The 24,177-nt window shown below is 41.0% G+C and overlaps 1 protein-coding gene across 4 annotated transcripts in view; it reads left to right on the top strand.

The window, feature by feature from the left end:
* STRN3 (striatin 3) overlaps window positions 1–24,177 on the top strand; it is a 113,941-nt gene that overhangs the window by 61,746 nt on the left and 28,018 nt on the right. The window contains exons 7-14 of one of the 4 annotated variants that reach the window (XM_089691179.1): window positions 4,267–4,402; window positions 11,390–11,500; window positions 13,739–13,858; window positions 14,078–14,211; window positions 16,631–16,806; window positions 18,952–18,999; window positions 19,087–19,208; window positions 22,848–23,015. In XM_089691179.1, the coding sequence (XP_089547305.1) occupies window positions 4,267–4,402; window positions 11,390–11,500; window positions 13,739–13,858; window positions 14,078–14,211; window positions 16,631–16,806; window positions 18,952–18,999; window positions 19,087–19,208; window positions 22,848–23,015 (1,015 nt within the window). Of the gene's footprint in view, window positions 1–4,266; window positions 4,403–11,389; window positions 11,501–13,738; window positions 13,877–14,077; window positions 14,212–16,630; window positions 16,807–18,951; window positions 19,000–19,086; window positions 19,209–22,847; window positions 23,016–24,177 lie in introns of all 4 variants that reach the window. The other 3 variants (XM_089691178.1, XM_089691180.1, XM_089691181.1) reach the window with 3 other exon arrangements.

The raw sequence follows: 24,177 nt of genomic DNA, 5'->3' as shown, positions 1-24,177 counted from the left end.
AGGGGAGCCCCCCTGCCCCAAAGCACCCCCCCATGTTGAGGGCATGTGGCCTGGTATGGTTCAGGAGTGGGGGGGTGGCGCTAGCCCCTTTCCTGACCTGCTCGGCTAAGGGGCTGGTATGGATTTTGGGGGGGACCATCACGCTATTGTGTGTTTTTTTTTTTTTTTTTTTTTTTTTTTTTTTTTTTTTTTTTTAATTGTGACGTGGGAGTTCTCCTCAAAATCCATACCAGACCCGAAGGGCTTGGTATGAATGGGAGGGGGTCCCCACACCAATTTTTTTTTTTTTTTTTTTAATTGCCGGCAATTCTTTTACATTCAGCTGTCAGTGGGGAACCCTGCTGACAGCTGAAACATTAACACATTTTTGTCACTACTAAAATACAGCATGACTTGATAAAATAACTCATGCGGTATATTAGTAGCGTTTACTTTTTCTGACCTCCGGAACTGATTAATTGGTTTTCAGTGTAGTGCTATGGGAAACAGTGTTTCGGTTTATGAATTTTTCGCTATACGAATTTTTTGCTATACGAAAAGTCCTGCAGATCGAATTAAATTCGTAAACCGAGGTATTACTGTATATACCATTGTTTGTAGACAGGTTGGCCTAAATTTATGAAAAAGATTTGTTTGCTAAATTTTATAACAAATTAAGAATGTTTGTTTATTCCATTATTTTTCCAATTTTTTTGGTATTATACCAAATTAGAAGAAACCTGGTGGTGATTAAATACAACCGAAAGAAAGCTCTGTCTCTGAAAAATGGTGAAAACTTCATGTTGGTATAGTGTTGCACCACTGAGTAATTGTGGTTAATCTTGATTTTTGTGAACCTGTTGGCTGTTCTTTTTGTTTCTCGGGGATGTCTCATGGTCTGTGAATACAAGTACTCTACAATTACAGTAATAGGAATTTGACTTACCTGTAAATTCCTTATCTTGTTGTACAATGCAGGAAGCAGGTCCCTCCCCTATGTGCTTTTCTCACTACTTGTGGTCCATTCACAACAGATGCAGTAGGACTGTGCTGAGTGGTTACTCCAGCTCAGTCCTACTGCATGATAAGGCGTAATACCTGGTCTTCCGTGTGCTCAATTCACACCAACACATTGCGGTGGTGTGCGGGCATGGTGCGCTGAAACAGTAGTGCATGCTCTATTTTTTTTTTCAGCACAGCATGAGGCACCGCATGGCAGCCAGTTGTGCTTAATGAAATGTCTGTGTGACATTTAAAGTTTGTTTTTGTGTGATTCCTACTGGACTGCACTGCACACCAGCCACTACGTTAAAGCGGTGGCTGGTGTGAATGGACCCTTATTGTTTGCATTCTCAGAGTGGGCAGGGGTATAATGAGTGTGCACTAGGGGTGGCCTTGGCATGGTTTTTTTTTTTTTTTTTTTTTTTTTTTATGTTATGAATAACAAATCCTGTGCCCTATACTGTAGACCAGGGGTGGGCAAACTTTTTGACTTGAGGGCCGCAATGGGTTCATATATTGGACCCGGGGGCCGGACCAAGAGTAGATGAATGATGTGTATGTGTCATCCATAGTAAGTATAGTAATATTCCCCCATAGTAAGCATAGTAATTCATCCCCCATATAGTAATTCGTCCCCCATAGTAATTCATCCCCCATATAGCAATTCATCCCCCATATAGCAATTCATCCCCCATATAGCAATTCATCCCCCCATATAGTAATTCATCCCCCATATAGTAATTCATCCCCCATATAGTAATTCATCCCCCATATAGTAATTCATCCCCCATATAGTAATTCATCCCCCATATAGTAATTCATCCCCCATATAGTAATTCATTCCCCATATTAATTCATCCCCCATATTAAGTCCCCAAGTCCCCCCTGTGTCAATTCACTTACCTTTGCTCCGCGCGTTCCTCTTGTTCCTCTTGTTCCCGCGCCGTTCGGTGTAGCATGAAAATCTGTCTCCTATGAGGATCTGTCCCCCTCGACGTATCTGCGCATGTGCCAGTTTCAGGCATTAGCAGCCGATCGGCGATCTCCGGCACATGCGCAGATACGTCGAGGGGGGACAGATCCTCATAGGAAACAGGGCGGACTGTGAGAGGAGCCTAGCGGGAGCCTAGCTCCGCAGGCCGGATTAAAAGGTCCGCCGGGCCGTATACGGCCCGCGGGCCGTAGTTTGCCCATTGCTGCTGTAGACCAAGATAGTGGCAATCACAGTGTGACCGTTGGGAAAACACTGGAAATTTTCTTAGCATCCTGTGAAGCATTTTAAGTCCCCCACCCCAGATTTTGATTTAGACTGTGTTCTATGAGTTGTGTCAGTACTGTACAGGTAGAAAGCTGTAGGGTTTACATAGGTATTAGGATGTAAATGTGGTTTATCGGGTTGAAGTTTTTTTGTGTGTGGATGTCTCATTACCAGTCTCTTATGCACAAGAACTATCACTTGCACCCAAAATGTACAACATTTCAGACATTTAAAGCCGTTAAGGCTGCATCTCATTAACTCTAGTGACACAGATGGGGAGAAAACTGATCATTAGATAAGTTTTGGTTTTATGTTCTGTTCTATCACAGAGGGATGCATACTTTCTCCAATCATATTGTTTGAAGGCAGTCTATTAAATAGGCTAATTTTTAACAGCATCTGACAGTGAATTTGCTTTATTTTTAATGTAAGTGATTAGTATCACGCAATTAGACTTTAAAGAACAAAAATGTAGTATAATGCAGCCTTAGATGTAGTGGCTGGATTTATTTCTTTCAGTTTTTTTTCCAATTTTATCTGGTGATCCTACCAGTAACCTAACTCTTGTCTCTACTCCTACAAAGGAGGTAGGTGTTCTATTGTTCATTGAGGTAACCTGGACAGGACTAAAGGCTGCTTGAGATAACCCTACAGAGTACACAAGGCAGAACTGATAATTGATCGCTCTAGCAGGTATTATTTGAACGTGATAAACTGATATGATGATGCAGGGGTACACTGGGTAGCCTTGGTTTATCCAAAACTGAACTCTCATCCTCCACGAGCAAACTTCTCAATCCTCAAAGACCTTTCACTTTGCCTTCTCATCCAGTCTGTGGTCAGTCAGTTCAGTCTTGAATCATCTTTCATTTGAAACCGTTACTTCACTCCATCAGCCTCCTCACCTTTTCTTTCTTACTCACAGCATTCCCTTAAATACAGTATTGTTGTAATCATCTGCTAACATTTTGCATTTTAATGTCTAAGGCCCCATTCACACTAGTACTTTTTTCTGTGTCTGAGGTTGAACTTCAGTGCATGACATATATAAATCACATTTTTTATGGTGCTTGTTAAAATCAATGCAATATGATGCAGTGTGATTTTTGAAAAGGTGCATGTGCAGCATAGTGTGTTTTTTGGCTCATAGATTTGAGTGGGAACACTCATGTACATTTGTTTTTGACAGCATTTTGTTTGGCAGTTTCTTCCCCCTACAAAAAAAGCATGAAGCGTGAAAGAACATTAAAAAGCTTGCAAAAACATGCTATGTAAACTCATTGAAAAACACATAATTATGCAACAACACTTATGTGAACATTCTAGTCCATTGTTGTGTGCATGTGTGTAATAACCATTGTGTCGCACACATTACTGGTACTAATTAATAACTAAGAGATCAGAGTGATATCTATCTGTGGACTCTATTGGTGGTTTTTTGAGAATTTGTTCTAACTGGTCTCTGCAGAACAAGGGACTTTGATATGATTGATCCTTTAAAGGTGTTTCAACTAACAACTTTTCAGTATAGGCAGAGTTGCACACTGGGTAGTTTTCAAATCTTTTTTTCGGATATACTTTATCCAATTTGGACAAGCTTTCTTCCACAGGAGAGCACCAGCCACCATGGACTTCTATTGATGTTTATTCATATGCTCATGAATACAGTTAGACTTTTTCAATACCTGGTATTGGAGGCAACATCCTGGTTGATGCTGTTCCATCTTCTATGTTATCAAGTTTGCTTCTGTGTGTTTACCATGTCCTTTAAAGGATATCCTAGTGCATCTAAACTCAAAAACAAAAATGTAATATGTTGCCTTAAACCAGTTCTTAGGTGCGGTGGCTGTATTAGTTTTCCTTTTTCAGTCATTACAGACCAAAAGAGATAAAATTAGCATTTTTTTTTAGGATTTTCATAATGGCAGACAGGTATACTTATTTCCATGTTCTGACTGATTTATATTTAGATAAGTAATCTAACATACTATGCACTCATGCTTTAGAGTTTCTGCTCTTGTTCACAGATTGGAAATGAAGGTTTAGCTGCTGAACTTGCTGAGGATACAGAAGAAGCACTAAAAGAATTTGACTTCCTTGTGACAGCAGAGGATGGAGAAGGAGCAGGTGAAGCTAGAAGTTCAGGAGATGGCACTGAGTGGGGTAAGAAGAGCAAAGTCAGCCCTTCATTTTAATTCTTGTTTATCTAAATCTGATATACGTGATTGATATGTTGCTATGCAGAGAATATGCCAAATAACTTGGACTAGATAAAGGAAGTCTGCAAAACTGACAAAGCTGCCTTATGTTGACTGGCAAAAAAAAAAGTTGGCTGCTCTACATTAAAGGATTCTGGGCCAAAGCAATTTCTGTATAAAGTGCCACCCAGGAGTAAATGTGAATAATTGGGACATACTTGTCACTCTTTTTGTGCAAAGTAAATAGTGCTTAATCAGATGCTGGCCCAGTGGTGTCAGTATTTACTTTTCCAAGTCATGGTGATTATTATTTTGTCCTTCGATTAAACTAATGCTAATATAATCATATTCATATAATCTGATCTTTTCAATATTATAAAGTGTAGTGGTGTTGGCGCTTAGGAAAAATTGGTGCATGCCTCTAATCGTTCAGTAGACAAATCTACTAGAGTAGTCTGTGCTCACTGTTTCTGCCTTCCAGCAGATTCCATTCTTATTAACCACTTGCCCTCCTGAGGATTTACCCCCCTTCCTGACCAGGCCAATTTTTGCTTTACGGCGCTGCGTTACTTTGACAATTGCGTGGTCATGCAATGCTGCACCCAAATTAAATTTACGTCCCTTTTTTTTTCCCCCCAAATTGAGCTTTCTTTTGGTGGTATTTGATTGCCTGTGTGGTTTTTTTTTTTTTTTTTTTTTGGGGGGGTTTTTTGCGCTTTAAAAAAAAGACCAACAATTTTGAAAAAAAAAAATATTTTTTGACTTTTTCTATTAAACATGTCCAGTAAAAAAAATGTAAAAAATCAAATTTCATCAAATTTTAGGACAAAATGTAAAAAAAAAAATCCCAATATTAAATGTGTAAATTAATTGGTTTTACGTGAAAATTACAGCGTCTACAAATGGCGGTGTGTATGTACTGGGATTTTTTTTTTTTTAATTATTTTAACTAGTAATGGCAGCGATCAGCGACTTATAGCGGGACTGCCGCAAACATTCTGACACTGAGAGGAACTGTCTTGGTGTCACTGACATCCCCAGCGACACCAATACAGTGATCAGTGCTGAAAAAAAAAAGCACTGCCACTATTAATGGTACTGGGCAGGAAGGGGTTAACATGAGGGACAATTAAAGGGTTAACTGTGTGCAGGGAGTGTTTTACTGGGGGCTGGTGTCTGTGCTTCACTGTAAGCACACTGCTGTGCAGAGCCATTAAGAGCAGTGTGCCCGAGCTGACGCCTCCTCCCCATCGGAGATGCTCTGTAATCACCGGCTGGGACCCTGTGAATGACAGCTGCGGCCGCAAATTGGAAAAGCAATATCTTGTATGTGATTTTGCGCACCCCTGCCGCCCTGTAGCAGTATATCTGCTATAGGGTGGCTGGAAAGCGGTTAAATGGAATATACAGTATATTATGGGAGTAGGCATATTTGCTTATTGCATGCTTAGAGGTGCTCCAGTCTCTCTTGCCTCCCCTAAATACTGTAGCTGCTAACTTTTAATATAAGGACCTTTTACCTGCCCCTGGTTCCAGCGCTGTCCTCACCCAAGCCAGGTGAAACTGGTGATCACGACTCCTTTATACACTGCTGCGAGATCTGGTCACTACATAGCAACTCTCTGGATCATTCACTCCTCGGCACAAAGTTTAAAGGCTTTGTCAGGATCCTGGTGGATTAAAAGTGTGCCTGGAAAGTGACCTTCAGGTACTGGGCTCTGTATTGTAGTGTTGTGTACTGTTAGCTGCAGAGCCCAAGGCACGATTCTGTCTTTGAAGGTGCACTTCAGTAGGGTCAGTCAAGTTGAAGCACTAGGCGCTACCTATCCACTGAACTGTTGGGTGCGATGCAAATTTTCCATCACCGATGGTTTTTACTGAGGTAAGAGCTAAGGCTGAGGGATTGAATGCTAACATCATTCATTAGATGGAGTGCTGCAAGCTTTTTCCCACCATTCAACCCGAAGTATGCATTATCCCTCTGCCACTCCAATTGAAATACCATGCGGATTTACTGTTTGTTTCCTCTGCCCCTGTACAAAAACTTGTTCATCGATGATCCTCAGCACCAGCTGCCCGGGTTTTTGAGTACTTGAGGCCTTGGCTTATGTTGCTCCTAGTTGCATTATCTTTGAACGCAACCTGTATTCACTACAGCACACAGAGGACAGTCCCACTACCACAGGTTTCCTCAGCCCATGCTCCCCTTGTTCTGGTCTCACCAGAAGTGGACGTCTGGAAACTGGGCCCCCTATTGTCTTAGGAATGTCCTCACAAGAGTCTAACTCGTCTTCATCATGTTCTCCCCTATCTCTACAGTAACCTCTTTGATCACTTTGGACTTCCTATCTGCTTGTGATCAGAAAATGTGGCATTCTGTCCACAGAGTTTTTGAGCATGCTCTGGCACTTTTCTCTGCAGAGTCTGGCTCTGAATATCATGTGCTACCGAGCTCTTTTGTCATCGCAGTCTCCTGCACCTGACTCATATTTGCAGATAGTTGTGCGTAATACCCGTTTCATGGAACAGTTAGAGCAAGTGTCTGGTGCCTTGTCATTTTAGTTGTGATGGTTTGTTACAAGAATCCAAACTTGTCTCGTGGGGACTGTCTGTGCAGATGTACAGGACACGTTGGCTGCCTGCTTGGGACACCGTCAAAACATCCATGGGGTGTCTGATCTGGTTTCCCTTTTAGAGAAGTTGTCTCTTTGGAACTGCCCCTGACACCGTCATTAGCACGGCAATGGGTGTCTTTGTTGTGCTGCTGCCTCAACGCAAGAGGTCTGTGGAGGAGGAATCTGCTTCTTTTACTACTTCTACTTTAGCTGTTCGGAAATGTAGGCCTTCTGAGTTTGCCTCCCATCCAAGCCATAGGGTTTTTTAGTCAGCCAACCACTCTGGTAAGCCTATTGCATGTAGGTGCTCACCCACCTCTATAAATGGAGGGTTGTTTGCACAACCGGATGGCTGCTTGTTTAGCTTGCCGCCTTGGCATTCTGATGATTTGGTCACCCCTTGTAGCTCACAGGCTGAGCGCTGGTTTCAGTAGGAGGAATAGTGCCCCATCGGCCCTTTTGGTAACCCTTCTCCCTCTGCAGTTAGTTTGGTATTTAGGTGGGTTCCAGCCTCAAGGGTTACTTGACTGGGTTGCTGGTGGGTTCCCACAGTCTTATGAGTCGGGATCAGTGATTGAGTGGAGACATTCCCCTTGGTCGCATCTCTTCTCTCGTATGCAACACCATCCTTTGAGATCTCCCCTTGGTCGTGTTAGTTCCTCTTGCTATGGTACTCATCTGTCTCCAGTTGAGGCGTTGGTCCTTCAAGGAATTTTGTGTTCTAGATGGTTTCCGGTACCTACTGTAAAACCTTTTTTTTTTTTTTTTTTGAGTACATCGATGGACACAGGTCCCCAACCCCCTGTGTTTTTTTGCTGGCCCTGTGTATTGCTTTCTCAAAAAACAGAGGCATGCTGGGTTGAGGAGGAGTCAGTTGGAGGGTTGGCTTATGAATTTTTGTTTGCCAGTGTCTCAGCCTCCTTTAGGTGTCAGTATAACTCAAATTCCCATACCCCTCAAGGTATTTGAAGAAAATCTTACATGGCAAGTTCAAAAATCATGTTCTTTATTTCATCATATTTGACAATACAATCAAATACACTTTTAGTATCCTAATTTCCAGCCACAGTATGTTTCCATTTGCTTAGGTCAGGGGTGGGCAAACTTTTTGACTTGAGGGCCGCAATGGGTTCATATATTGGACCCGGGGGCCGGACCAAGAGTAGATGAATGATGTGTATGTGTGAATTAATATAAATTAAATTAAAATTTGTAACATTAAATGTTTAGATTAATTTAAGGTAGAAAAGCATAAAAAGTTATTTTACAAAACTTTTATGCCCCCCACTAGCTGCTGGCCGGCCCAGCCACTACCATGCCATCCATAGTAAGCATAGTAATATTCCCCCATAGTAAGCATAGTTATTGTTCCCCCATAGTAATTAATCCCCCATATAGTAATTCATCCCCCCTATAGTAATTCATCCCCCCTATAGTAATTCATTCCCCATATTAATTCATCCCTCATATAGTATTTCATCCCCCATAGTACTATTCCCCCCCAAGTAGTAAGCCAAGTCCCCCCCTGTATCAATTTACTTACCTTTGCTCCGCGCGTTCCTCTCGCCGTGTTCCTGCGCCGTTCCGGTCTTCAGGGCGGACTGTGAGAGGAGCCTAGCTCCCCTCACGTTCGTCACGCTGCCCTGCCTACACACATCCTGACAGCCAATGTTTGCCTGCCCTGGCAGTTTTTTTTTTTTTTTTTTATCACGCTCTGCGGGCCGGATTAAAAGGTCCGCCGGGCCGTAGTTTGCCCATTGCTGGCTTATGTGTATGTTTAATGGATAAATAAGTGTCCCTGTGGCCAAGTGTACTTAACAATATGAAAGCCCACCATTTTGCCATAAACGGCACCGCTTCCATGTTACTGCACGCAGGTCACCAAACACAACTTTGCTAAATTCAGATAGAGGGAAAGAGGGCAAGGAAGGCCCGGGATAAGAGGATGTTCTAGTGTCACATCCAATATACAGTATTTTTATGCGTTTAACAGGCTCAACACGTGTCAGATATGAAAGGCCTTACCAATCAGACGACTTAAGTATATGTGAATCCTTACCTTGTAAAACAACCCATTCAGTTTAAAATGGAAATTAAAGACAAAGTGTGTGTGTGTGTGTGTGTGTATATGTGATAAATATATACAGTTGTGGCCAAAATTATTCAACCCCCAATGCTGTAAAGGGGTTTAGGGACTATAGTGTACATTTGGAATTGTATTCAGAATCAAATCCTACAAGGACGTTGTAACTACCCAAATGCAACTAAAATGACATCAATTGTTTATGTAATACAGTAGTAAATGGTTCTTATGTGGTTTCTTCATTGCCACAATTATTCAACCCCTTAAAGACTACCACTCTGAAGAACAGAGGTTCATACAGGTGCTTTCCATCAGGTATTGAAAACACCTGTGGATGTCACCGAGCAGCAATCAAGCATAATAAGCACCAATTAGGCAGCTTTAAAATGACTGTGATACTCAGCTCCTTCTAGACATTTACTGGTGTGGTTACAAACATGGTGAAGGCAAGAGAATGGTCCAGGAAGACAAGAGAAGAGGTGATTTCTCTTCACAGGAAGGGCAATGGCTATAAGAAGATTGCAAAGATGTTAAACATACCAAGAGACACCTTAGGAAGCATCATTCGCAAATTCAAGGCAAAGGGCACTGTTGAAACGCTACCTGGTCGTGGCAGAAAGAAGATGCTGACTTCGACTGCTGTGCGCTACCTGAAGCGTAGAGTGGAGAGAAGTCCCCGTGTGACTGCTGAGGAACTGAGAAAAGATTTGTCAGATGTGGGTACAGAAGTTTCAGCCCAGACAATAAGACGCACACTGCGTAATGAAGGCCTCCGTGCCAGAACTCCCAGGCGTACCCCCTTGCTGTCTCCAAAGAATAAGAAGAGTCGACTGCAGTATGCCAAAAGCCATGTGGACAAACCACAAAAGTTGTGGGATAGTGTTCTGTGGACTGATGAAACAAAATTAGAACTGTTTGGGCCCATGGATCAACGCTATGTTTGGAGGAGGAAGAACAAGGCCTATGATGAAAAGAACACCTTGCCTACTGTGAAGCATGGTGGAGGGTCAATCATGCTTTGGGGCTGTTTTGCTTCTGCAGGTACAGGGAAGCTTCAGCGTGTGCAAGGTACCATGAATTCTCTTCAGTACCAGGAGATATTGGATGGAAACGTGATGCAGTCCGTCACACACCTGAGGCTTGGGAGACGTTGGACCTTTCAACAGGACAATGATCCCAAGCATACCTCCAAGTCCACTAGAGCATGGTTGCAGAGGAAAGGCTGGAACATTTTGGAGTGGCCATCGCAGTCACCAGACTTAAATCCGATTGAGAACCTCTGGTGGGACTTAAAGAAAGCAGTTGCAGTGCGCAAGCCTAAGAATGTGACTGAACTGGAGGCCTTTGCCCATGAAGAATGGGCGAAGATACCCGTAGATCGCTGCAAGACACTTGTGTCAAGCTATGCTTCACGTTTAAAAGCTGTTATAACTGTAAAAGGATGCTGTACTAAGTACTAAGATTGAATGTCACTTGGGGGTTGAATAAAACTGATAATGCTGTGAGCACAGAAAAGACATTTGTGGTTATTTCATTATAACTGTTATGTTATATTTGTCTGACCTACAAGTGCCTCTTTAATGTAAATGTAAGCAAGATGACTGAATGATCAAAAGCAATGTCAAACTGGCCAAAACACTCAATTTCAGTGGGGGTTGAATAATTTTGGCCACAACTGTATTTTATATTTCTTTTTTTTTTTTTATATATATATATAAGTGATTACATCACCCTTCTCACCAAAATGAAAAAAAGAAATAAAGCCAAATATACACTTCAACCAGTGGAAAGTCGAGTGATTCTGTATAGTGTAACATTTTTATTTGTATACACTAAACTATTCTTTGTTTTTAGTAGTTAAAAGGCTAACCAAGTAGTTACTAAGTGCAGAACAAGCAAGTCAGTAACTGAAGTTTGCTGTCAAGTTTTTAAATATATTTGGGGCAGAGCCTAATACTACCTCAAAATATAAATTTGGGGACTTACTGTATTTTCATCATTTCAGCATTGATTGTTTACTAACTTTCCTGTCATTGTTTGTAATGATAATGTTGCACAACATTGTATAATGCATGTTGCTTTACAATTCTTGTAAATAGTAGCAAACATTTATATGCACTGATCTAAACTCTTGCTGCCTAACCTACTAATAGTTGGAATTAACATAGTTACCTCCATTGTAACTGAAGTTCACACTAACATACTGATCATTTGTTAACATGTCCTCTCTCTTTTACTAACATGCTGCATGCAGACAAGGATGTCCTGTCCCCAACTGCTGAGGTTTGGGATGTAGACCAGTCTCTGATAAATAAACTGAAGGAGCAGTACACAAAGGAACGCAAGGGAACAAAGGGGGCTAAGCGTAAGTGGAGATTATGACTCAAACTGTATAAGTCATTCAATGATTTGCGAAATTGTCTGTTTTTGGTATGAGCTATTGAGATGTGGGAATGCAGTAAGGACATTGTTGAAAACTGCTCTGCAGAGGAGTATAGAAAATATATCATTACTCACAGCAAGCATTTTCAGATGGTATTTTCTGTGGGTTTCGACAAATAGGTTTTGGTTGGTGTAGGGAACATTTCTACACATTTCCTGTATTTTAATAGACATTTATATTTTGATATCTAACAACACTTTACAAAGTATCACTTTAGAGTAAGGTCTTAAAACCTAAGTGCAGCCAAAATGGGCACAAGGGACATAACGTACAGTCAGTAGGATGTGTCTTTTTTGTGCTATTTTCTTTTTTGTTAAGGTCTTCCTCTGTCCTAGCCCCCACTGTAATCTTCTGGTGCAGCAGGGGTTTATACTACTGGGCTATCATAGGCTTTTGTCAAGAGCTTATGCCTGCCCTTTCTGTCCATCTCTGCCATTCATAGAAGCCATACTACAGCTTCTATGAATGGAACACAATCTATGATTGGAATGGTTAGAGCTATTTGCCTGTTCTCCATTCTTAGATCCTGTTACAGAAGCTGTAGTACGGATCACTTCCTCTATAGCAGATGAGAAATTGGCACATCCTACTAGCTGTAGTTATGTCCCTTGTGCTGTTTTTTTTTTTTTTTTTTTTTTTTTGGCTGCAGTTAGGTTTTAATGTCTACAATACAATACAGCTTATGATTATTATTACAGGTACTTATATAGTGCCATCAATTTACACAGCACTTTACATATTTATTGTACATTCACTTCAGTCCCTAACACTCGAGGCGTACAATCTAAGGTCCCTAACTTACATTCATACATACACATACTAGGACCAAATTAGACAGAACCCAATTCACCTACCAGCATGTCTATGGAGTGTGGGAGGAAACCGGAGTACCTGGAGGAAACCCACACAGGCACAGGGAGAACATGCACACTCTAAGCAGGTGGTGCCGTGCTTGGGATTTGAACCAACAACCATAGCACTGCCAGGCGGAAGTGCTAACTGTTTAGCCACTGTGCTGCCCTACAGCTAGATGAGTCTTGATCTGGATTTGTGAAGCTTCGGTAGTACCCTTAATAATTTGTTATATGTTATGAAACTACATAAAAACTATTGAGTTATGTTCTCTGTAGGCTGTCTTAAATATCATTGTGGACATTGACCAAGATTACTCTGATTTCCATATAGAACTCACTTGTACATATTTGTACCACTGACAGAAGCTGAGCTTAGGGCCTCATGCATACTGGCAGTTTAGCCCCAGGACATGCGGCTTCTGCATTTTAGGTGGAAGTGGAAGGTACAGGCACACCATGCAGCACCATTGCAGCCTGTAAATGTCTGAGAGGCTTTTACAGCTACTGCCGCTGGACTGTGCACCAAGCTATTCTTATGTATGTGCCTACAAACAAATGCCCAGAACACAGACTGCTTGCCGCAGCAGCTATCAGCCTCTCGTAGACTTTTACACTTGCACCTAAACCAGGGGCGGACTGACCATTTGCAAACTTGGGCACTGCCCGAGGGCCTGGGGTCAGTAGAGGGCATCATGAGATGCCCCTGGTACCTTTTTTTTTTTTTTTTTTTTTTTTTAATAGGCTTTTTTGAGTTTGGGCAAGGACACAGGGGCCCCATGATCCCCTATTGCCTGGGAGCCCCATGAGTTGTCAGTCCGCCCCTGACCTAAACACAAGAGCCTCATGCATTGGGGCTATACAGTCAACATGCATGAAGCCTAATTTAGGGAAAACCGCTTTCAGCATGTATGAGCCTATTGTGCTTTCTTCATGCTGTCTTGTAGAACAGTATGTACAATACAAAAGTATTTGCACTCCTTGCGCTCTTTCCTAGACAGGTGTAGGCTGGGCATCCATGTGCATGTGCCCTGATTCAGTATACAGTAAAAGGCTTACCGGTCATACAATTTTAGTTTTATGAATTTAATTTACAAAGATATTCTGCCTAAAGTAAGAGTATTAATTTGGTAGTCAAAGGTCAACGCTGTATACTAGATGGAAATAGATGTGCCCCTTATGCTCTTGGCTTATTTGGTAACCAAGGGAGATAAATTGTGGTAAATACCAGCTATTGTGTTATTTCCAAAGCAGCTTCAGAGTAGAAGGGGTGATCTATTCAATGCGAACCAACACTGTTACTTTACAGGGGTAAACCGGACGAAATTGCACGATATGATTGCAGACCTGGGTGATGAGGATCTGTCCCACATCCCGCCAGGCATCCTGAGTCCGGCCCGGTCACCAACCAGAATAACAGATCATGAAGGTGGGAGGGCAGAGGAAGGTACGCACCCCTTGGGGAAAATTCCTTATGCTTCAACTTGTTACATGTTCTGATTCCTTCATTGTTGTCATGTCTTTTGCAATGTTTCAACTTATGGTTATTTATCAGTATTCCTAATTTTGGGTGTTATGGTAAGAAATGCATTTTATATATTAGACCTTTTCTTGTTTTTCCCTAACAAAGTGCTTTTTGTTGTTATAGCTGAGCCTATAACTTTTCCATCTGGTAGTGGGAAGTCTTTCATAATGGGATCCGAGGATGTCCTTGAGAGCGTTTTAGGACTTGGAGATTTAGCAGACCTCACTGTGACCAATGAATCAGACTACAGTTATGATGTAAGGAATTTGATAAATATTCAGTTAAACATGCTAATGTGTGTTTGTTTTATTTATTTATTTATTTTTTTTGGGTGGTTGTTACATGTTGAGGACACTCATGTGGATGTCAACTGGTTGTTAACACAGTGCACAGCTGGCGGCTCTCAAACCCAGCTGTCATGGTTAATGTTCCCACTAATGAACAAAACCAATCTTTGTGCTTCTTTATGTTTAGTATGTCAGTTAAAACATAGTGATCACATGAAAGCTGACAGTCAATTCGCAAAATAACCTTCAGGATACATATTTTACTGCAGTCTTAAGGTGTCAGTGTGCATTTGTGTAATACTCTAATTGTCAGATAAGTACAGTATTTAAAAGAGAAGTATAGTCTGGCAAAAAAAACCCAAAAAATTATACTCGCCTAGGAGGATGCATCAAATCCGATGCTGCACAGAGAACTGAGTGATCAAAGACTGCGATCACTCATTTCTCCCCCCCCCCCCCTCCACTCTGAGCAGAGAGCTGGTACTGTCAGTCTCTAGCCCTTTGCTCTGTGTCTTGCCAGGCTCTCAGTGGATCGCTGAGAGGTTGAGCCAAGTTGGCAGTCCAGGGTTATGGGTGGATCCCGATCATGTGGTCAGTTTTTTTTCAGAACCTGGACTGGCTGTTGGCTGAAAACAGATCACTGGAGTGCAGTACTAACCAAAGCTTTAGCTATAATACTTGAAAAATATGTAGTTTCCTGTTCCTTTACCATCTTTTCTAAGCTTTGATTCTTCCATCTAAGACAGTATGAATACTTCTCAAATTCCAAACTGGCTTTAAAGTGATCTCAAATGCAAGTCCTGTTCTGTGTTTCTTGTTTCCTAGTATGAGAACTATATATTAGTCATTATAGATATTTAGAATTAGAAGCTGCTTTCTGAAATGTAATTCCATATCTTACAATATGTCTCTATATCCAGATTCAAACCCTGCATTCCACAGCCATCAAAAATGCTTTTAAAAATGGATGTTGCAAGCAAAACACAGATAAGAATGCACATTAGCCCTAAAAAAGGAGGAAAGGGTGGTTAAGGTAGGTAGAATGGGTTAGGCAAAGCTTGTAGCCGATAAAAGAAGGAAAGCAAATCCCAGACAATTTCCACTGAGGGGTCTTGAGCAGGGTGAGTTCAAAATGCAGATAGATGATTTAATTTAGGAGTTATCTTGTTGAAGACGAGAACCATACTCCGGTGAAGAGTAGAACTCCTGTCAATAGTGTTAAGTCATAGTGGGTGGAGATGTCTGTTTCTATATAATAGGGATGGTGGCTCTGGCAGCATTTATTAAGTGGATTAATAATGAGTTTTTGTATTTAGCTAGAGGGTTGGTAAGAGGAGCAAGAGCTCTTTCGGAGTGTTGTGACATCTGTAAGTTTTTGTACAGAAGTCCAAGAAGAGGGCATTCCCAAAATATGTGCAAGAGTGTACCCCTCTGCTGTTTGCAGTGCCTGCACTCAGGTCAAATATGGGGTTACATTTTGTTCAGGAAACTTTATCTTCAAGACTAACATAGACTACCAGGTTGTACTTGAAAAACAAAAATGAAATAGCAGACTAAACAAACACTGGCCAGTTACCTTTTTTAAAATGTATTATGTGAGGAGGACAAGCAAAGAGGCAAAAAGAACACAACTAAGTACATTGGACTCAATTCATATAGCTAACAAATCAGGATAAGTGACATTTTTATTTTCAGTTGCATTCAATGAAATTTGAAAATTAGTCACATGAATAAAATAAAGAAACTTATCCTTGAGTTGTGGCCCATTCACACTAGCTGCATACTAAAACGACTCGTGTGCGTCTGCTGGTGGCGTTGTTACAGTGCAAGGCACTGTTTACTTTTTTTTTTTAAGATAACAAATTTGTAATATTGAAATTTCAGTTAGATTTAATTCGTTCTATGCTCCACTGCAGTGCAGAAAATAATGGCTCTAATGAGCTTTGGTTCATTGGGGAAAGATGCAACATGTCTGCATCTTTCTGCAATGCACTGCAACCCATTTGAAGGCAGGATTGTAGTGTAAAAAGGACACATAGAAAACAACGGTTGTGTGGTTACTGGCGATAATCAAATGCAGGAAACCATCAGACACCTCATACAGTGTGAACTGGTCCTTAACGTTCTGTGAATTGAGCCTATTGTGTTTCTATTCTAGTGCTTGACTTGCTCTAGTTTTGCAGGTTATTTTATTTTTTGGTATGGATTAGTTTATTATCTAGTATACATCTACTACTGCATGTTGTGCCGAACCTCTCTCGTTGCTATATATACCTGGATCGTTTTTCTGTATCCTTGTGAAGTGCTTATCTAACCAATGTTGCAAGACAGGAAATTGCACTACTACAGAGTTATAACCAGCACCCTTTTTCCTTCTCTTGCTTTGTAGATGCCATCAAATAAAGATGCATTCAGGAAGACCTGGAACCCCAAATACACCTTAAGAAGTCATTTTGACGGTGTCCGAGCCCTGGCATTTCATCCTGTTGAACCTGTATTGGTGACTGCCTCTGAAGACCACACCCTAAAGCTGTGGAATCTGCAGAAGACAGTCCCTGCCAAAAAGTAAGTTTTCAGGTAGCATTTCAGGTGAGCATAGGATACAAAATACCTCAAATTATATGTTCTCAATCTTTCTCTCTGTTTAACAATAGCAGTAAGTTAAGTGTCTTTACATGTTGGCTGAAGGGCATAAAGATAAGTGTCATTTACACACAGTCCCCCACAGTTCACCTGTCTCCACTGATTTGTTATGTACTTACAGTGGTATTAAACCCAAAAGCAAACATTTATTATGTTGCAGCTTACTAATTTTAGATGTGATGGCTGTATTCGTTTTCTTTCATAGGCTTTCTTTTTTCTACTTTCACCTGGTGATCCGGCCAGTAAGTCTGTTGTTTATCAAAAGTACAAGCTCTCTTCCAGATCTGTCAGTTACAGGGATGAGACAAACCATTTAACACAGGCAGGGGTGCTTACAATGATCAGATTTTATTTATTTATGCAACACTTTTACTTACTGTATTTAAATCTTTTGGACATCTAACACTCCAAGCCCCCCACCCCCCCAAGGGGGCCAGTGCTACTGTTTAAAGGTGCCCCTACGCTAATTCATCCAGAGTGGGGACACTCTAATACAGAAGCTGTGCTTCTGGCCAGATCACCAGATGAGAACAGAGAGGAATTATAGTGTCTGGTTTAATACAGCTTTACATTACAGGATATTCAAAATTCTTCCATCAACTTTCAATTAAATCAGCAGCTTTTGCAGCACAAGTGCAGAACATTCCAGCCTCTAGGATAACTAAAAAAAAATATATCTAAAGCACTGTTCTAATAATTAGTGGCCATAAATATCAATGTGAATAAAAAAATACCTATAAACGACTAGAAGGGAAAAGAAAAATAAATCCAGCTAGCTTAGAGTGTCATTAAATATACACATTAAATCTATAAAATCTATCATTTAATAAATATGGACGTTAGATGTCATACCAAAGCACATTAGCATATTGTGTAATGTAAATCATCCACTGATCTAAAGAGCTATGGTAACAAAATATATAAACAAAATCCAAAGTGTCCAGGAAATAAATGTGAGCCAATCCGTGTTATGGTACACCTCCGCAGTCCCAAAAAATGATGAAATGGTCACACTTCAATTTGAAAATAGCCTTCTTTCAAAGGTGATATCCTCACCTTATAGACCACCTAAAAGCTGATCAAAAACTACCAATCTCTGACATCTAATTGGCTGCTACATACAATTCCATTCAAAGAAGGGGGACAGGATACACAAATATTAATTGCACAAGCCTTTATTAAAACCAGCTTAAAGTGGTTCAAAAGGCTGAAGGGTTTTTTTTTTTTCTTTTTACCTCAATGTATTCTCTGCATTAGAGTAAAAAAACCTTCAGTATGTAGCTACCCCCCTTCCCTTATACTTACCTGAGCCTGATCTCGATCCAGCGATGTGCACAAGACCAGAGTCTCTCTGCTCTGTCCCTCCTTATTAGCTCAGACGCAGCAGGAGACGTCAAATGCCCCTGAGGAGGGAGCAGGGGTTGGGGCCAAGCCGTGAACATACAGTGCGGGGCTTGGGAGCGAGCATGCACAAGTGCCCCCATAGCAAGTGACTTTCTTTGGGAACACTCGATAAGGGGTGGGGGGGAAGGAGTAAGGAGCACCAGTGGGGGGCCCAAGGAGAGGCGCATCAAGCTTGCTTTGTTCAATACCATTACCCAATTACACAGAGCACTTAAGTATGACATGTTTTTTTCGTTTGTTTTGGTGTTGTGTTTTTTGTTTAAATCTAAATGTTTAGAATCCCTTTAAAAACATATTAAACGTGCTCACATATTGCTGCGCTATACCCCAGCATGAAGATGTATGTTTGTAATGGAATCTAAGGTCCACATCGCTTTCTAGTATGGATATGTGTGTGTGTGGCCTCACATGCATGATGGCATCACAAGGATCCAACTCTGCCTAAAGTCTGTGGGATGTTAGCGCACAGGCAGCATGGCACTACATTTTAACTGGTTGGGCTACAGTTAGTGCAGGAGGCTTGGGGTTGATTTGTATTTGGGGGGGGGGGGGGCTAGGGGGATTTTTCAGTTAATGTGAATTTCTAATCTAAACCTTCTGGTGTTTTTGTTTGATACAATGTGGTAGGTATGTATTAGAGTAACATGGTTTTTATTCCTTTAGGAGTGCCTCTCTTGATGTGGAACCAATCTATACATTTAGGGCTCACATGTAAGTTGCCTTTTATGTAACTGTTAGTACGGCATCCATTTTCAGCTAAATAACTAATATTCATACACAGTTCATTCTCTTCTGCAGTGGTCCAGTTTTGTCTCTTGTGATCAGTTCTAATGGTGAGCACTGTTATAGCGGTGGATTGGATTCTACAATACAGTGGTGGAAAATGCCAAGTCCCAATGTAGATCCGTATGACACGTATGGTATGTTGCATTACATTTCTTACCTGCACTTTTATGCTAAACTCCTCTAATCCACCCCCACCTTTCCTCAACTTACCTGCTTTACCAACCTCCCAACCTGGCAGAATCACCCTGCTGACAACAGTGCTGCAGCTATAAAGGTGTCACTACCTAAAATTATATAGTGCGTTACTGTTTCAACGCCAGTTTGTAGGTTAAAGTGTATCTTTAGGCAAAACCTTTTTTTTTTCTGTCAAGTTTTTTTTATTACGAAGTGGAAGCAATCAGAAGTACAAGTAACCTGGTTGAGAGCTTAAGCAAAAAATCAAACAGTTAATTAAATAAAGGAGGAAACCCTGTCTTCAGAGTTAAATTGAATTGTAAATTAGCATGTAAAGATTCAGGAATAGTCCAAACATAACTCCAAAAGAGAAAAGCAAGTCAACAGAAGCCACACACAAATCCACATATGCTACCTATTACAAAAACAGCAAAATTACTTTTATTACATTAATCAGACCACATATATATTTATTACACTCTTGGTGTCATTTGCAAAATGGCAATATATTCATTTTTTTCTGTTTTAACCACTAGTCTACTGGGGCAGTTAAGTTTTTTGCACTCATTTTAAAGTTTGCATGTTTTTGCTAGAAAATACTTTAAAAATCCAATATGTTTATTATGGAAAGCAGAGACCCCGAAGAATAAAATAGTGGCAGTTTTTTCTTGTTTTTGTTTTTTTTTTTTTCTTTCTGTCTTTTAAATGCAGACGACAGAGCAAACACATCTGTCAATATTTTTATTGGTTACACAGCATCACCACAAGTTTATAGACATTGACAGGATATATAACAGTTGAAGTAAAAGTCTTGGTATCATAAACCTCAATAAGCTTAAGCAACTAAACTTGGTAAATGCACAAATAACAGTGATTTTGCTGCTTGTCAGCTGAGGTAGCAATAGGTCCTCTGTTTTAATAATATGTGGAAATGGAAAGTACCAAGGGGCAAAGAAGGGATGGAGGAGAAGAGAAAGAAAAATAATTAAATGGGGAGGTGGGAAGGGAGGTAGGAATGGTGGAGGGGAAGCTGTATATTCTCCTTAACCACTTCCTGTCTGGACACCTTTACCCCCTTCCTGTCCAGGGCAATTTTCAGCTTTCAGCGCTATCACATTTTGAATGACAATTGCGCGGTCATGCAACACTGTACCCATATGAATTTTTTGCTATTTTTTTGAGACAGATAAAGCTTTATTTTAGTGGTATTTATTCACCACTGGGATTTTTATTTTTTTTGCTATGTAAATGAAAAAGTCCAAAAATTTTGAAAAGTGTTTTTCTTATAAAATTTTGCAAATAAATATTTCATCATAAATCTTGGCCAAAACTTATTCCGTTATCTTTTTAGTAAAAAAAAAAAGCCAAATTAGTTTATAACCAAAAATTATAATTTTTAAACTTTTTTTTTACATTCGTATTTTATTTTTTTATATATTTTTTTTTTTTTTACATACTGTCACCCTAGCAGTACAGTGTCACCATGGTGACACTGTACTACTTGTGGGGGGTGATGTAAAAGCAATCATTTCTCTTTCTCTCTGTCTGCATTCTTGCAGCCATTGAGAGCTGCTGAGTGAGCTGTGATTGGTCACAGCTTGTCACATGGTACAAGGCTGTTGTGAATAGCCTTGTACCATGTGACCTCTGTGATCATTCACAGATTTCAAACGTAATAAGCACTGATGTCACAAGTGACATCTTTCTTACTACTTTGCATGTGATCACTGATTGGCCAATCAGAGGTCCCGTCCGATCAGTGTTTCGCTGTGTAGGAGGACACAGCGGGCACTGGATCGCGGTGCTGCACACTCCCAGGGAGCGCGCACAAGCAGGGTGCGGGGAGGCCATTTATAAACAGCCACCCGACCCTGCAGTGCCACCACCTGGCCGTTTATATACAACGGTTGGACGGGAGGTGGTTATCACCACTCATCATTTAGGGCAGGAGCAGGGAATATAGTTGCAGTATTCAAGTGTCTCAGTTGCAATTTTTTGTTTCACCATACTTGCGCAGCTATTTATCAAACACATAATTCTCTTAAGTTCATTGACGGACAAAGCTTCTCTTCATTCCTGACCAATAGGGGTTGTAGCACCACCTACAGGAGTAGAACACTAGCCAGAAAAAGAACTTGCACCTCCTATGGGCAGTCCTAGCTGGTTTAAACCCTATCTCTACTTACTTTTTTTCACAAAGTTGCCTTACTGGTCACCATCAATTCTGTACGGCAGGTGTTGATACTGGCAGCCTTATCTTGCATGTCTTCCTGTCTGGCTTTACAAAAGGATAGTTGGTTCCGCTTCCTTGCCTAATTTCCGGCCATTGTCCTGTCTTCCTTGTGTTCCTGGCTGTCATTTTCTCAAGAGGTTGTGTAGCTCTCCTTGGAGGTGGTCTGGGTTTCACTCCCTGTGCTCAGACAGCCCAAGAAAAGACACGGCGTTGGATTTGGAAGATGTTTGTGCATGCTCATGCCATAAAGGGTTGGGCTTATCCCTTCCCTGCTATGGCACTCTACACCAGGACGCTTGGGCCTCCTGGGCATTCCCTTATCAGGCATCGGTGTTTCAGGGTTTATGACTGCTACCTTATCGTCTGGGCAAACAGTTTCCAAAATGTTTTACGAAGTTTCTGTGTTTACATCTTTGGATGTTTGTTGGCCGCATGATTTTTCAAGCTGCTGATTAGGGCTCCTTGCTGCCCCTTTAGGGATTGTTATGGGTGGTTGGCAGGTTGCCTGGCTGCTGCAGTTGATTTTCCCACCGATCATTGAAGCACTGCTTTGGGATGTCCCTATGGTCAACAATGAAGAGAAGCTGTGTCCATCAATGAGCTTATGAGAACTGGATTTGTTGTTGCTCACCATAAAATGATCAGGAATGCCAGTATGGTGAATTGCTGTGATCAGGGCGCTGGAATGGCAGCAATCAGGTCGCTGATATAGGGTTGGTGTTCATGACGCTGGTATGGTGCGTGGCGGGGGTCAGGCTGCTGGTATGGTGCGTGGCGGCGGTCTGGGCACCGGTGTGGCGTATGGCGGTGTTTTACTTTGAGCACTGGTGACATTGGAATAGTTGACATAGGTGGCTGCACTTTTTTTTATTAGTATTTTGCTAGGGGCACTGATCAGGGACACGGAGGCAGGGCAGGCTGGCACTGCAGTCTGTGAGCGTGCATGCAGTGTGACAGGCTGCTGTGCACTCATAGGCTGCAGCAACTGTTCTCACAGAGATCTGCTGTGAGAGCAGAGAGAACAGATGTTTACATCTGGTTTCCTATCTTTAGCATGTGATTGCTGTTTTTGGACACAGCAATCACTTGGTACAAGATCATGTTCATCCAGACACAGCAGTAATGTGATCTTCTGTGTCCGGGGAGCACACCGATCACTGGGCACCTGGGGGTGCTCTCTGTGAGCCGCACAAGAGCCTCCAATGCGAGCTGACGTGCAGGTACGTTGACCCACAACGGTGCCGCTGCTATCTATGGGCTAGGGGTGGGCAGGAAGCCGTTAAAAAAAACTTTCTTTTCTTCTTTTTTTTTTTTTTTTTGCAAATGCTAAAATCTAATTGTAAAGTTAATGTTGCCCCATTTTCAGATCCTAGTGTTCTTGCTGGCACATTCAATGGACACACAGATGCAGTGTGGGGCCTTGCTCACAGTGGAATTAAAGATAGTCTGCTGTCCTGCTCTGCTGATGGAACTGTCCGGTTATGGAACCCACCAGAAAGCAAACCATGTGTTGGCACATATAATGGTAACAAAGGTAAGTAGTCCAATAACCCGTTTCTTTTCATTGCATGGTCATTCATTTGTTTATACATTTTTCCTGGTTCAGCCTTATGTTTGTGCAAACAATATGCAATGTTTGCATCTCTTATCACAAGAAGAAGGTAACAGTTTATTGAAGCATGAATTAGATAACCTTCTAATCGCCTAAAATATGACAAAATAAAAACATGTACAGTATATTCAGTACATCTCTGCAATAAATGCACATTTCCCCATGGTGTCCCTTGTATTCATCTTCTGGTGACAACTCAATGTTTAATTTCCCTTTTGATTCAAGTTTCATTGACAGTGGTCTCCAGGACAAACAGAATGGGCATCTCCATAGCAAGGATTCAAACGGCAATAAAAAGCTTGCAGGGCTTCTACCCCCTTGTTATTCCATCCCAGCATACATTTTAAAAGCCCGAACGTGAGGAACAGTTCCCATAATTATACTGCATGTATATTGCCACATATTGGACATATTAAGCCTTTAGCGTTAGTAATATTTGCTGGGATGACATACTGCATAAAATGCATGCATTTTTAGTTCTTAAACCTATAGTGTGATTTTTATTTTTTTTATACTGTAGTTTGTGCCCACTGCTCTTGCTCAATAGTTCATGGTATTATCCGCTTGCCTACAGGGGAAATTTTGACATTTTTCACATCTATGTTAAAAATCATCATTTTTTTTGGGGGGGGGGGGGAATTGAGAATGCGCCAACATTATACATTTCCTGAAAGCCAGGGCCCTGGACAATGAAATGGTGGATGGTGCAATTTATGCTGCACAATATTTGAGTTGCTGTTTTTTCAGGAAAAAATGCACTTAAATTTTAATGCACACAAACCCAATATAATACCTTTTTTTTTTTTTTTTTTTTTTTTTTGTAAAATATAAAATGTGGCATCGAGTAAATAGATATGTCAAGAATTAAAATTGCGTATGCCTGTGAAATAGTGACAGTTTACAGTACTTAAAATTGTCCATAGGTGACACTTTAAACTTTTACAGGTATTCAGTTTAGTGTTAATCATGAATTGTGGCCATTGATTTATTGCTCTTACTCCGAACCTCTCTGGAATAATGCACATATGTGTGGTGCAATCACCAGTACATGTCTGTCAAACCTGTGTGTATTTGCATGTGTGTG

This window comes from Staurois parvus, unplaced genomic scaffold (genome assembly GCF_062004578.1).
Source record: "Staurois parvus isolate SC_StPar_1 unplaced genomic scaffold, SC_StPar_1.0 ptg000553l, whole genome shotgun sequence".
NCBI classification, from domain to species: domain Eukaryota; kingdom Metazoa; phylum Chordata; class Amphibia; order Anura; family Ranidae; genus Staurois; species Staurois parvus.
The sequence above is the reverse complement of the archived record's forward strand: the minus strand, read 5'-3'. Positions and strand labels throughout refer to the sequence as shown.